Source organism: Theobroma cacao, chromosome 9, assembly GCF_053813885.1.
Source record: "Theobroma cacao isolate CCN51 chromosome 9, ASM5381388v1, whole genome shotgun sequence".
NCBI classification, from domain to species: domain Eukaryota; kingdom Viridiplantae; phylum Streptophyta; class Magnoliopsida; order Malvales; family Malvaceae; genus Theobroma; species Theobroma cacao.
The window spans coordinates 6,981,956-6,996,270 of record NC_142647.1 but is presented as its reverse complement, the minus strand read 5'-3'; the positions used below and the strand labels follow the sequence as shown (position 1 = coordinate 6,996,270).

The 14,315-nt window shown below is 33.7% G+C and overlaps 2 protein-coding genes across 2 annotated transcripts; both read right to left on the bottom strand.

Annotated features, from left to right (window-relative positions):
• Positions 1 to 4,911: 4,911 nt before the first annotated feature.
• On the bottom strand, positions 4,912 to 9,333 carry LOC18588769 (uncharacterized). Its single transcript, XM_007013401.3, has 5 exons — positions 9,137 to 9,333; positions 6,936 to 7,192; positions 6,704 to 6,794; positions 5,278 to 5,344; positions 4,912 to 5,186 (listed from the first exon to the last, which is right to left on the bottom strand). Exons 1-5 carry the CDS (start codon positions 9,193 to 9,195, stop codon positions 5,127 to 5,129), a joined length of 534 nt encoding a protein of 177 aa, XP_007013463.1. The 5' UTR covers positions 9,196 to 9,333; the 3' UTR covers positions 4,912 to 5,126.
• A 1,686-nt stretch (positions 9,334 to 11,019) lies between these two features.
• Positions 11,020 to 14,315, bottom strand: LOC18588768 (Ribosomal protein L36). The gene is made up of 3 exons (XM_007013400.3): positions 14,186 to 14,315; positions 13,579 to 13,738; positions 11,020 to 11,591 (listed from the first exon to the last, which is right to left on the bottom strand). Exons 2-3 carry the CDS (start codon positions 13,728 to 13,730, stop codon positions 11,441 to 11,443), a joined length of 303 nt encoding a protein of 100 aa, XP_007013462.1. The 5' UTR covers positions 13,731 to 13,738; positions 14,186 to 14,315; the 3' UTR covers positions 11,020 to 11,440.

Below are 14,315 nucleotides of genomic sequence, written 5' to 3'. Positions count from 1 at the left end.
TAGGGTTATGGTCCCCTTTCCCCCCCAGATAGCTTTGCGCTCTGCCAAATCTTCTCTTTTTCAGAGTTTTATAGATCCTTCTTTGACATGGCAATAAGATTCAAAATTTCAGTTTGGGCTCTAGAATCTTGATCAGTTCATATTTGAGAAATCAACTTCAAAAGCTAGAAAGAGAAAGATGCATGAATGGGATTTTTCTGGTGTCTAATTGCCTTGGAAGTAATGGAAAAATGCATTGAATTCATGAGTTGGCATATGGGATTATATGTTGGTCCCATAACTTGGCATGGACTGAAATTAAAAGGGGAAAGAAAATTGAAAATGTGACTCAGGAACAAGGGTGAGACATTTATATTGTAAAAGGGAAACCAAGGCTGAATCATTCAATCTCTCTTCAATTTGCACACCCTCTCTTTTTCTGTTGCCATCTCCCAACTCTCTAAGACTTGGTAAATATGGCAATCAGCAAGATAAAGCTTCCAATATTTCAACACACTATCAATTTCTTGGAAATGAGAAACATTCAAAAAAATATCACATTTTGACAGTGAAATATATATTGCAACAAGGCTTTCAACTTGCACTGCAAGAGCAACATTCATAGTCATCATCATTGTTCCACTATTTTACCATATATATACCCTGCAACTACTTCAAAAACATAGCTATTATTGGAATCTATATGAATTTGAAGCTATGACATTGGGCTTTGAATGTGAATCTTATAATGTGAGAGGTGAAATTTATGCGATGAGAGAGAAATATAATTACTTCTTATTATATAATGTATATTAAAAAATATTAATCGTCTAAATTAGTAGTTATTATTATTATAACATTTATTCTGATGAGATCCATATTTAATACATGTATTATTTTTTATGCAATCCCCGTGTGATGGTCCATTGAAATCTTTCTCATCAGCTTTCTGTTGTTCATATGCTGCTTATGGGATCATGTTGACTTGTCCCGATGCCTGCTTCTAGACATTGGTCCCTCCCTGTAGGAATAATGTGATCAGCTTGAACTACTGTAATAATAAAATAAATGAATACATCATCTTCGCTTTCTAATTGCCAGTGCCACCCATCTTGTTGTTTCAGAAAGAGTTAATGATTTTATTTTGACAGCATAGCAAGTGGCTGTCAGTCATTGCTTTTATCCGTAATACTATCTAAATGTCAGAGCCAATCATGCCAGTTCATTTCATCCCCAAAGTGAGATAATCAAAAATATTTTCAGTGGATCAATGGTGTATACCATAGCCCGCGGAGATGATTCAAGGAATATATAACTAATCATTTCCATTGAGGATTTTCAGTCTAGTTGTGCAACATGCTATTTTATACACATCAAGTAGTGCATGTACATCCAAAATGTACGAGTTATTTTAACCGATATATACTAGAGGCTTAGGCACTTGAGAAAGATTCCTCCAAGAAAAAGTAATGATGGAAGAACACGCAATTTTTGAAAAAGAAATTGGGAGGAAAGAAGACGACTGTCCTGGTACTAGGAATTAAGCCAAATCCATCTGATTTTCTATGGAGTAGGGGCGTCAGTTAGTTGCCAAGTGGGAAGAATATAAATGAAGTATTATCTTGATTGGCTTCGAGGAAGATGGGATCCCTAAAGTTTAGAAGTTTAAATTTGTAGACATTAACAATTTTATTCCTTACTTTTACTTTTAGCTTTTGTTTTTTTTAAATGTTGCTTCTTCTTTCCAATTAATTTATAACCTTTCCCTTTCATTACCAAACCCAATAAAAACATTGCATTTGCAATTAAGTAATGCTTAATGGTAAAGCAGACACGGTTTTTACCTTCTTCTTTTTTTGGGTTGGGTAGAAAGGCATGTATCTGTGTTGACATGCACACAATATTAAGTGTTACAAATAAATTAATTGATGTTCAACTAATTAGGTATAGGGCTCTAAGTAATCGTATCCCAATTTCCAACCAAATATCCTAAGCATGTGACATGGGAGAGACAAGGCATGGGTTCGGTCAAATGAATCTGTTGAAGACACACATATTCATGCAATCCCAATATCCTTTGAGACGTAAAAATATTGTTGTTTTAGTTTATTTTATTTTGAACGTGTTGTTTTGAATTAATATTTGGGGTTTTGAAATGTTCACTGTATGCAGGAATGTCTAATGTGCATGAATATATCCAGTATTATCTTGTGCAAGAAGATCATGCAAAAGGATTTCCCTCATGGAGGGCTTGATTTTTTCAAAGATAATCTTTGTCCTCCAAATATTTTTCCCAAATCCTCTTCCGTCACTTGTGGCCTAAGCTTGATGTATCCTGCTCGGGTCACATTCAACATTTATGAGATCTACACTATAGGCTGGCTGATTAGTAGTTACACCCCTTCTTTCACGAAATCGTGGCCACCCAAAAATTTTTAAGACTTGACTTCTCTGCCTATGAACACTTAATTTTAGAGTAAATTACACCTCAACTTCTAGTGATTTCAATTTTTTTTTTTCACACGGCACCATGTGATTTTTTTTTTCAATTAATATTCTATGAATATTTTTTTTTTTTTGTAATTAACACATTTTGGGCAACTTCTTATTCCACAAAGATTATTGTTGATTTGTCTTAATAAAATTACAAAATTACTTTTAAGTGTAAACATATAGATTAATTTTGAATTAAGATATTTCAGTAATTTTAACAAGAAAAATTAACAATATGATTTTTTGTGAGAATAGAAGTTATTTAGACGGTGCTAATTGGACAAAAGATATCCACATGGTTTTGATTGAAAATATATATAAAAGAAATCACAATGTATTATGTAAGAAAAGTTGAAATATCAAGAAATGTAGGTGAAGTTTATCATTAATATTATATTACAAATACATCAACAATAGAGTTTTTAAATTGCACAAGTAAAAGTTAGGTGCTTGTCATATATCTATTTAATAATGAATTTATTTATTAATTTTTATAAATATATCATAATGAAATATGCATTAACCTCTAACAACTCTATCACCACGTATAAAACATTTCTTAATGAAAATCATTCAATGAAATTAAAATTTTTATTTACAAATAAGATAAAATTTAAAAATTTTATAATTAAAAATATTTCTAATGAAAATCATCTAATGCAACTACAATTTTTATTTATAGACAAGATAAATCTTATTAAGATAAATAATAAAAATATTTTAAATGGTGATTTTTATAAATATATTGTAGAAATATACAATTTGATCATATTCGTTAATAAAAAAATTTGCTAAAGAACTTTTGAAATGACGAATCATTCATTATATTTTAAAATGGCCATTTTATATAATTTTTTATTATGAATATTCATAAATTTTATTTAATTTATAAATAAAAATTTTAATTACATTGAATGACTTTCATTAAAAAGTATATTTCCTTAATTCATCCAATTTATAAATAAAAAATTAATTATAGCGAATAACTTTCACTTAAAAATATTTTTTTTATCATAAACATTACTAAGATTATTCCAGACTTTCATAAATTAAAAAAATTGTATTCTTAATATTAATAATATTGAATAATTGATGTGCAATGTAGGTAAGAATAAATGCTAGTGTAGTCGTGGAAAAATGTTGATGTCATGACTCATGAGAGGGAAAACGATGACAACAATGGTGGTAGATGGGAAAGCAAAATGAAGTGCTTCTAAACTTAGAGAAAGAACCCTTTTGTGGTAATGAGGATTTGAGAGCTTGCTGTCCTTGGCAAGTACTGCGGAAAGTTGGGTACCAGGTCATTGTTCTTCTGATGTTTACCTTTTGTGTTCATGCACCTCTAAAGTTGGAATTTTTGAAAATTCCTCCCTTGTGTTTCAACCACATCTATATATTCTTATCTATCTTTGTTTATTTATATTATATATATATATATATAATAAATCCTAAAAATCAATGCTAATACAGATTTATAAGCATGGTGGCAGTCGTACAATGTATGTAACTCTTTTTGTCATGTTGTTTAAGCGAATAAAAAGAAAGCGGCAGGTATAAACAAATGAATGAATGCATAAACATATCCAAATGAGCCAAAAGCATATCATTCCTTTGGAAGAAAGGATAGATGAGGAGAAGAGAAAACAATGAACGATGACTGTTGTTGTGAGTGTCGTGATGAATTCTCAGGATTCAGATGTCATTTCCTTGTATGCGTGCATTTGCGGTTTTGATAAATTGTGGTCACAATCAAATGTGAATTCTATATGATGAACAACTCAAGATTCATTAGGTGAAGCTGTACCTTTTGGAATCGTGAATGGTAGTAATATTCTAAGTTGTAAGAAGATGGCAGGCGTTGCCATCTGACTCGTAGGTAGACACGCAGGATGGTGTGCTGAAATGCTTATATCCATCGTCAGCCGGGTGAATGATTCGGCAACAGCACCGCCTCATCTTTTGCTTTACGGAACAGAATTGGAACATCGTGTTATTAAAGACGCTTCTGTAGCGAGCTTTGTATTCGGAGCCACAGGCCAAACTAGTCTTTCTTTTCTTTTTGTCTACTTAATCAAATACAAAACCAATCCAACTACTATCTCTTCGTGTTGGCCCTGAGTGAGTTCAACTTCCCTACGTTAAAACAAGACGCATCTGAGATCTTCTAACTCGACAATTGTAGATTGTTTTGTTTTCTTACCAAAACATGCTTGCGTATCATTTTTCAGCTCTGTTTTCTATATTGGTGAATTGAGATTGTTACAGGTTCTTCACACAATTTTCACCAGATTTAATGAATCCATAACCCCGTTTTAGACATTGTTACGTTACGTTTACTTTTCCCTGCATATGGATATGCCAAACATTTGCTTCTCTATTCACTTCAAATCGTAATGCAAGAGGTTCAACAAAGCTTTAACATGGCAAGGAAGAAGAAAATGAAAAACTGGGAGAGGAAAAAGATTAAAAGGAGAGAAGAGAATCGTGTGGGATGTGGATTTTAAAATTATACAAACGAAAAAGATACTGTATCTTGTTCCTTTTGTTTTCTCCCTTTCCCCACAGCTATATACAACTTCTCTTAAATGTTCAAAACTACAAAGATGAACAATTGTTAACATGTGAAAAAACAAAACGTTTTTTTTTCTCTGATATTAACTCCAATCATACAATCCCTCCTGCTCCCATACTTCCACCAGAAAATCAATCATTTCCTGCCAATTAAGTCACAAACTCACAATTAGGAGACAGCAAAAGCAAATATGAATGCAGGGTAAAAGAAACCAACATGCAAAGTTAACTTACAGAAAGAGGAATGGGCCGGGGAAATGGATTCCTGGTCCCAAGTAAACTTTCATATGTTGCATTCAAACTGTAACAATGTGTAAAATTAGGGGAAATTAAGCATAAGTAGGAATGAATACAAACTACTACAAAATTACTTTTCATTTTCAATAAGGCCTTGCGCCAGCTTCTTTAAGGTTTCTTCTTACCTCAACACATTTACTCTTTACCTTATGTGTTCATTGCATAAAACTTTACTGCTCTTAGTGTGCTATGCCTATATACCCATCACCAAGTTCATCATGCAAAAAGCTTTTGCCCACACAGCTATAATTTTTTCAACTACAATCTGGAATGGAATGGAGGAACGTAGTCATAAAGAAGCTGTCATGTCCAACATAAGTTGGGCTAGCCTCTCTCAGTTTCCGTTCTTTAGAATGCCCATAAACAATCAAGCTTGCTTTAGGTACTCTGAAGAAGTAAAACTTAATAACACCTAAATTGCCCAATGGACACGATTTACCCAGTGGAGGCTGAGGAAGTGATTGATTAAAATGAAAAGGATGAAGGAAAATCTGAATGGTTGGACGATTAGACATGTCATGCATGAAGCAAATGAAAGAGTAGATAATCTGGCAAAGGGGTGTGGCTTCAGTCTGATATTCTACATCTTTTCTAGTAAGTCAGTTGTTGCTTATTTCTGTTTCTAATTAATGCTGGAAATGAACTTGTTGATGTTTTGCTGAGCTATGGGACGTGGAGGTCTCTGCTGAGGGGATCACTAGGTGTAAAGTTTGCTTTGTGTTCGAGTCTTTTATTCACTGAAAATTGGGTTCAGGGGATGTTTGAATGGCCCTCAGATAGACTTGGTTCTGCTGGTTGATGCCCCAAGGAATTGTATCGTTTAGTGGGCAATCCTCTTTTGATTTTTGTTCTAAAGATAGGTAGTAAATTTTGCGCATTCGAATGAGGGCAGTCTTATGACGGAACATTGGAAAAATACACTAGCATCTATTGGGGGTACATCTTCCAATATTTTCTGATTTCTTAATGTGTTTTGTTGAAATTTCCCTGGAAAAGAATGCTTTATTCCTAATTATCAATGAAAGTTCATGAATGCTTTTCAAAAAAAAAAGTTCACCTAGATTCAGTGTACTTTCATCTTTCAACAAATGGCCCAGCATACAATGCCAGTCGGAGCATAGGATTGCCGGTTGATTACAAGGGACAATGATACAAGCTAGCAAGACTTGATTATTATTTGATTACCAATTTTTTTTCTCACTGAATGTCACTCAAATTGAGACAAAAAAATTTGTGTTGGTAAAGGAAACTGTCTAATAAATTGGCAACTACTTAGCAGATGGATAGCACTGCACTCCATAAATTTCCTCGATGACTGCTTACAAAGTTGAAAGACAAAGTGTCAAAATAATGAGTGACGCACCTTAATCCGGTCTCCCTACTTTGTTGAGTATGATTCCTAGGCCTGCTACTTCCAATCCACTGAAGTCTGCTCTGGTTCCAGACAATTAAACCTGCAATTAACAAAACATATAATTGCCTAATTTAATTTAAGAATCTTAAAATTTACAATAATATCATGACTAAAATTTCAATTATCCATTGTTTCTTATATTTTGTGGACATGACAGAGAATATAATAAAATAAAACTTGCCCTGATTTACAAAATCAGACTGGTTGGCTATGCCACCAGTGCTACTGCATTGACTTAGAGTTGGATTTGATGTGCTGATCGACGACAAGCTTCTTTGGGATTGAATAGCACTGTTTTCCAAATCATACGTGCTGGTGCTCCAAAAATCATCTGAAATGCTGGGCTTCCTCACTATACGCCCTTGAATTCTCAATCCTTTTGATGGTTCATCCACAGCAATAATCGGTGTAGCTTTAGTGCAGCATCCAAAACAACCACTGCTCTGTTTAAAACCAAGTTAAACCATACAAATTGATATAAAACATCTACCAAGAAGCTATGGCAGAACTTAGCCCATCGCAAAAGATTTTAATGGTTTCAACGAAACAATTCAGTGAAAAGCTACATGTTCCCCTCTTTGTTTCATCTTTCAGGAATAGGAGTATATCACTGAAATTCAGTAGCTACACAGCCCAGAATGCATCAACAATGTCACCATAGGACCACTCTACCTTCGAGGAAACATTCCGGAAAGGACATCCTGAAGCAATTTGCCAACTATATCTCCAAGAAGAATGATATCATAGTTGGAAAGACAACAAATGAATAAAACTACTTCCATTGGACAGCTTGAGCAGCAAGACTAGTAGTTTTCATAAAGACATAGCATTAAATTGGTTTTCCTAGCTGCTAAAAAAGGAAACTTTGCCACAGACACAAAGTGCACTACATAACGATTTTCTTTCATGTCCAATTATACAAAAGTAAGGGGGCACGGCATAAAACAAATACTTAGCTTAATTCACATGGTACCTTATTAGTAATTATTATATGCTTATTTTTCTGAAAACATGTCATGAAGGAACTATAAGGAGTTAAAAGATAATTTGGCATGAACAAATATGGGACACCAAGGGTTATATTCTGCCTGATGATTTCTTAGTCATTCTTTTATGAGGAGAGTGAAAGAGGCATAGAGTTGACAACAGATTATTTTGCAATTTTGTGACTAAGCAACACTATGTTCAAGAGGTTCATATTCCACTTGCATAGATCTTTTCCCTTTCAATCTAGGCGGACTAGAATCCTTTCCCAACTGTTTATAAAACTGGTCCCTTGGTAAAGGTATGAAGCTAAATCGCCATGCATGGCAGTTTGAAAAGACCATGTAGTGCAGCAACTGCACTTTATTTCAGCAGGGGTACTTTCTCAAGGTAGCCCTTGAGAAATAGGAAATTGATTTGATAGAACATGAATTTTCCCACCTATAGAAGATTTTCATTTGGCCAGAGAGATTAAGGCCCTTTCAAGGATTCCTAGACTGACTAAGTAGAGGCAGCTTTCTCTTGAAGAGGAAAGCTATGACTAGCTTCAATAATAGGCAACTCAACCTGTAGGGCTTATGTCTATTTTCTACGTTTTTCCTCTAAAAGTCTCTCTAGTCTTACCATCTTCTTACGGTACTAAAGCTCCATCCTTAAAAATATGATAACAGTGAAACCAAGAAAACTATACGAGCATATTCAGTTTCACACAAAAACCCTTGTTCTCCACCACATCTGAGACTCATATGTCTGTTGACTCATGATTTTGTTCTATTTAATCAAACAGTTGTACAGTTGCAACGAGTTGTGCATAAACAGCTATGTAATTGTATGTAATTCCTATGTGATGATGGTTGCGCCCAAACAAGAGGATTCCAATACAGGAAAAATTTTAGTAGTTGCTTACGTATGTTTAAGAATTTGCTACTACTAAGTCATCAATGTTTTTTGCTTGAAGCTTTTCCTCAAAAAACTGGGTTTTGCCCAAATAAAGACCCTCCGTTTAACCATGTTCATAACCCTAATAAACTCGTATTCTATCAAATTGCTAACGGTGAGTAAAAAGCTGGTGCTAAAACGATAAAATTACTACTTTACTATAATCAGCAAACAAATACAAGTACCTTTTTTGATAAGCAATTATATACTAGTTGAAAATATAAGTCTCACTTGTATTAATAAAGGAGGAAAAACATTCCATCTGCGTATTCTTAATCCGTATGAAAAAGGGCAGGGGGAAGGGGAATGGGGGTTCAACAGTCAAACAAGTCAACTCTATCTTTCCTTAAACCGCGCTTTTAGTTTTACAGTCAAAGAACAGCCAAAAACACATCCAAAAAATTTATCGAAAAAGAAAGAAACAATCAAATCATTAAGAAAAAGGACTCAAATACTTACCCCATGCAAGCGAGAAGGTCACTGATCCAAGTACTAATCAAACTATTAAAAGTCACCATGTTCTTGTTTTTTTTTTTTCCGGCGAGACTATCGAACAACACCAATCATCATCACAAGCACCACCACCAACACAATCTAAATCAAATTTCAAAATCCAACTAAATAAGAAGAAGAAAGAGAGCAAAGGAATCAGAAAATGAATTATTGGCTACTCGGAAGTGTGCCCCTTTTTTTAATATTTAATATTGGGGATAGTGGTGGGGGTAGTTTTATAGTAGGGGGTGGCGGTTGTTGCTGCCACTTGCTTGGGCAGTTAAAGAAGAAAGAGACCAGTGAAAAGCTGAGAAAGTAAAATATGCTTGCTGCCTGAGTGGGGGAACTGTGTGTGTGTGTTTTTTTTAACTAATAAAGAGGAGTATAAGGGGATTGGAATGCACGCGCCTTGGGTTTTGCCAAATGAAGGAAAAAAAAGGATGCATCCAAAGTAAAGGTCAATTATGGCTTTTCCTTTCGTTATCTTGTTTTGGTGTTTTTTTTTATTATTATTTAATTAATTAATTCGTGAAATGATGTTTCTGTCTTTCACAAAAGCTGCGTTGTAAAACTTATGGAAGAGAATATATATATATATATATATATATATATATATAAAATATTATTTGTCTAAAAAAGGAAAGAAGAAAAACAAAGATAATGATTCTTAAATACTATAATTAAAAATAAATTAAAAAAGTACTTTTAGAAAAGAAAAAGAATAATAATACTACTTACTAGTATTAAAATTGGATGCCATATGATTGTGAAAATCTCAAGCTTCAAAGTTTTTTATATTAATCATTGATGTTTTGTGGATACAGAATGTCCTAACTCCTAATAGTACATATTCAAATCATAGAATGTGTCATCAACTCTTGATTATAAAGTCATGACAACCCTCATGCATGCATCTATTCATGTTTGCAAAAATAAAATAATAAAATCTCCTTTTATGAATTGTAATATGCTACTTATTGCTTTAAAAAATCTCTATAATATGACAACAGTAATTATATGAATGGAAGACATCAACTCTTTCTCTCATAAATTAGTATTATTATACATTCTGTTATAATATTTTCTATCTCCCTGTTCTCATATTCAAACCATTTTACTATCTCCCGTAATCATAATAACATAATATTCATTCTATTTTATTTTACTTGTCTCTGTTTGTCTTTTTCTTTTTTAAGTTAATCAAATTCGATTTGACTATTATTTTTTAAAAATATTATATAAAAATAAAAACTTAAACCATATTTTAAATTTTTTGAAATTCAAAACTTACAAATTTTATTTTTAAAAATTTTATAACTTTATAATTTTGTTAAAAATAACTATCAAAATTAAATTTATTTAATAAAAAAGTCAACAAAAAACCCCCCAAAAAAAAAAAGACCTTGAGATAGTAAGAGGGAAAGAGTAATTGATTTATTTTAAAGATGTCATTGGTAAACCCCCAAGGCCCCAATCCCAAGCATGGGTGTCGAGAGTAAGAACAAAGTGCCTATACGTAAAATCGAGCGCTACAACATTGCCGCCCATGGAATCCAGAAGAAATCAATGGGCTCCCCTTTACCTTTTAAAAGGCAAATCGAAACTCAACGTTTTACGCATAACTTTATTCTTAATGCTTTCCATCAAAGTGCATTTCTTTTTCCATACCCAAACCAAGTCAAGGGCTTAGATGTCAGGAGCTTATGTTTTCAACTCAAAAAACATACCCATTACGTTAAAAAAATACTTATTTATAAACTCCAGACCTAATCCATTTCTTATTAATACGAGATTCTTAACATTAACCATCTCCCAATCCCCATTCTCAAATCCAAAACCAAATAAATAAATAAAAAGGGAAAGAAAACGCAGGATTCGAGCTTTTACTTTCCTCAAACAGATGAATATAGCGAAGGAGAAAGAGCTCCAAGATCTCTACTGCAAGAAACGGTTACAGAACACTCTTACCAATTTCTCAATTTCCAAAGCAGCTCTTGGTTCTTACCTTCATGCACCCCACAGTGCGAACCTAAATGCCAGCCCAAGCACCAAAGAGTCAATGGCACTGCCATTTCAACTCTATCTGTGTTCCAACAGATGTTTTAGGACAGCAACAATAAGTACAGCATCATGATGAAACAAAGTTCCAAATATACCATCACTATTCACTAAATAAATTGCAACTGAAAACAAAATTCAGAGAATCCTAGATTCAGCAGTATCAGTTAAATTTCTAGTTCGCAACAGTAATATCTCTTTTTTTGGTTCCCCCTAAGATCCTGATTTGAATATGAGAGATGCCAGGTTAGCCCTCCATCCAAGCATCAATGAAGGTTCTTGCCTTTTGGGAAGAAGGGATGCTAGTCCTGGCCGCATGCTGTGACTGGGCACAATTGCATGCTTGACATTTGTTTCTGTTGACCTGGAAAATATTCAACAAGCATATTACCAAATCTCAGAAGCACTGCTTAATTGAAAAGGTCCAATAATCTTCCAATAAAGATTCAACACTTTAACAAGCATCCTGCACAGGCTAAGATATTAGCAAATGCCTAATTGTATTAAACCATCCAGCTGCTAAAACACAACAAAATCAGATCAATACCAATACCTGAGGGAGAACATCAGAGATGCAAGCATGTACTGACTAATCATGGTTAGACATAAAATAGAGTAAGGTAATATCTGTCTAAAAGATCAAGATAAATCCAAAAGCTTTTAAAAGTTTTGGTGCACTTTATTGCACTAAATCAGGGGTGTAAAAGCAATTGATACACTGGTGCATGTTCTCAACTGTTAAGAAGTCTATAAGAAGCAACAAGCTCTTAACTGCAGAAAGTTTGGGCTTTATATAGGCAAAGCAACAAGCAATACTATCAGCTTGAACAATGGATGGCCCAAATTAGCATGTTATCAAATTCCTCCGGTACCCAAAATGCTCCAATGCAATTAAAGATTCAATGTGGTAGAACCTTCAGTAGAAATCTTTTTAAATGTAAATAAAGTAAGAAATGCAAAACCTTTCTCTGTTATCTCCTTGTCTTTTTTCCCCTTCACCTGGCATTTTCAGTAAATTGCATGTTTGACTCAAGTCCATTATTTCTTCAAACAGAAAGGATAGTACTGACATTAGGTAATCCATGATTCAAGTCTTAGCAGATAACTTGTTAGATAAATAACTGCTGATTGTGTGGGTCTGCATGGCTGACCGCTTTTAGTTTTACAAATCTATAATCTATAAACATATAACAGATTCAAAGTTAAAAGAATTCAGACAAAAATCTTCCACATAGATCTACAGAGACTTTTATCAAGCAGCTTCATCAATGATATCACTAAAAAACATTATCAGTGAACAGATCGCTTCCAATTGAAAGGTGGACTAAACAATTGATTACCTAAGAGCTTAGAAAAGTAGCGATTGAGCAATTCATATCAATTCCATTAATGATATCGAATTTTGGAAATGGAAAAGTGGATAAAGACAAAGCCTTATGGTTATGGAGTTCTATTTTCATTAGATTGAAATACTTACATAGAAATTCTTAAACACCTTCCTCTAAGTAAACGTACACAGAGAATCAGAAATCCAAAACCACAAAAATCCACTAACATTTTGCTTGTAACATAATTATAATTGTTATTTTCATCATATAACTTGTTCAGTTTGAGGTTTATGGTTGGATAATTGGATTAGTGAAACAAAACCCCTAAACCTGAAAAAACGGAAATAACCCATTTGCACCAATAAATCAATGGGTGTGACCAGGAAGAATTTCTCTGAATATCAGGCCCCAATCAACTTGACAAGAAGCTGAAGGGCTCCAGATCAAGTGTACCAAAGACAAAAATAGTTAGCCTATCCTCTTCTTCCAATCAAAATGGTGCCACTTCCCCTAGGTATTGCACAAATCAGCGAAATAGCAATTTTAGCACATAGCACTCAGCCCATATTAGGAACAGGATGGCTAAGGAAACGCATGCCTCTCAGCATGCAGAAGCTTCACGAATTTTTTGTATGGAAAAACAATTCTTTGCAAAAGCATGTCTCCATACCTAATTAAAGAATATGGAATCATATTGAAAATAATTTTTCAAAACTAACTAAAACAAAGTTATCAGCCCATATTTTAAAAAACAGGCTAATTGTGCATGTTTGTTCCATGTGTAATTTTATCAAAACAACTCTTTTATTTTCTAAATCAGATGAAGGTGCCTTTCCCTAATATGCAACAATATAAAGACAATTGAAAAAAACCAAACTAGTAGCGTCCCACTTCAGAAAATAAACCATGTTTAAATAGTTCAAGCCATTAAGGTTCCTAAATTGTAACGCATGGAACTAAGAGTGAGAAAACAAATGAAAACACCAAAAAAAAACAAAAGCAAATGTAAGGAGAGGGCCATACGTAGGAGGCAATGCGCCTTCAGACGCAAATGTGGAAATGCCTTGTCGTTGCTTATGCTTAGGGTTGGAAGTGCATAGTACATACACACGTCCACGACGCTTAACAGTTCTGCAGAATTCACACATCTTTTTCACTGATGCTCGCACCTTCATACTTACTACTGCAATATCCAAAGTTAAGATATCATCAAATTCTCCGAATCATACTTAACCACAACATAATAACTTAGGCTATGACTATAGAAATTACCAACATATTTAATCATAGTTAAGATATCATCAAACTCCCCGAGTCACATTTAACCCTAAAATAACCACTTAGGTTCTAACTAAAGAAAAGAAACACGTCAAGTCATAAATTTGCAATTACAACTAACTTTATTTTTTCAAGCAATTAAATTTCATTCTCAAGCAAAAATTGTACAGTATATTATTGCTAAATAAAACAAAAATGAAAACCCAAGAAGGATTGGACCAGATTAATATTGTCAAAGGAACTGTGATCAAGCAAAGAACTTTTACATGAAATGAAATTTAATCTTATAAAATAAACACCGGAAAATTTATAGTAGAACGCGGAGTTCCGCGCAAGGAGTGAAGAAAAATACCGATTGGGAACGGAGAGGTCTCGGCTGAAATGCGGGCTAAACCTCTCTCTTTCTTCCTGGGATTTTTTTTTTTTTTTCCTGTGCTAAGCAATTGCGACGCGGCTTTTCTCGTTCAGCCTCGGGGTTTTAG

Coding starts and splice junctions, on each gene's coding strand:
- LOC18588768 (XM_007013400.3), bottom strand. CDS start 13,730: ATGAAGGTGCGAGCATCAGTGAAAAAGATGTGTGAATTCTGCAGAACT. Junction 11,592..13,578: donor GAAGGCGCATTGCCTCCTAC/GTATGGCCCTCT, acceptor AATATTTTCCAG/GTCAACAGAAACAAATGTCA.
- LOC18588769 (XM_007013401.3), bottom strand. CDS start 9,195: ATGGTGACTTTTAATAGTTTGATTAGTACTTGGATCAGTGACCTTCTC. Junction 5,345..6,703: donor AGTAGGGAGACCGGATTAAG/GTGCGTCACTCA, acceptor ACATTGTTACAG/TTTGAATGCAACATATGAAA. Junction 5,187..5,277: donor CCCGGCCCATTCCTCTTTCT/GTAAGTTAACTT, acceptor CTTAATTGGCAG/GAAATGATTGATTTTCTGGT.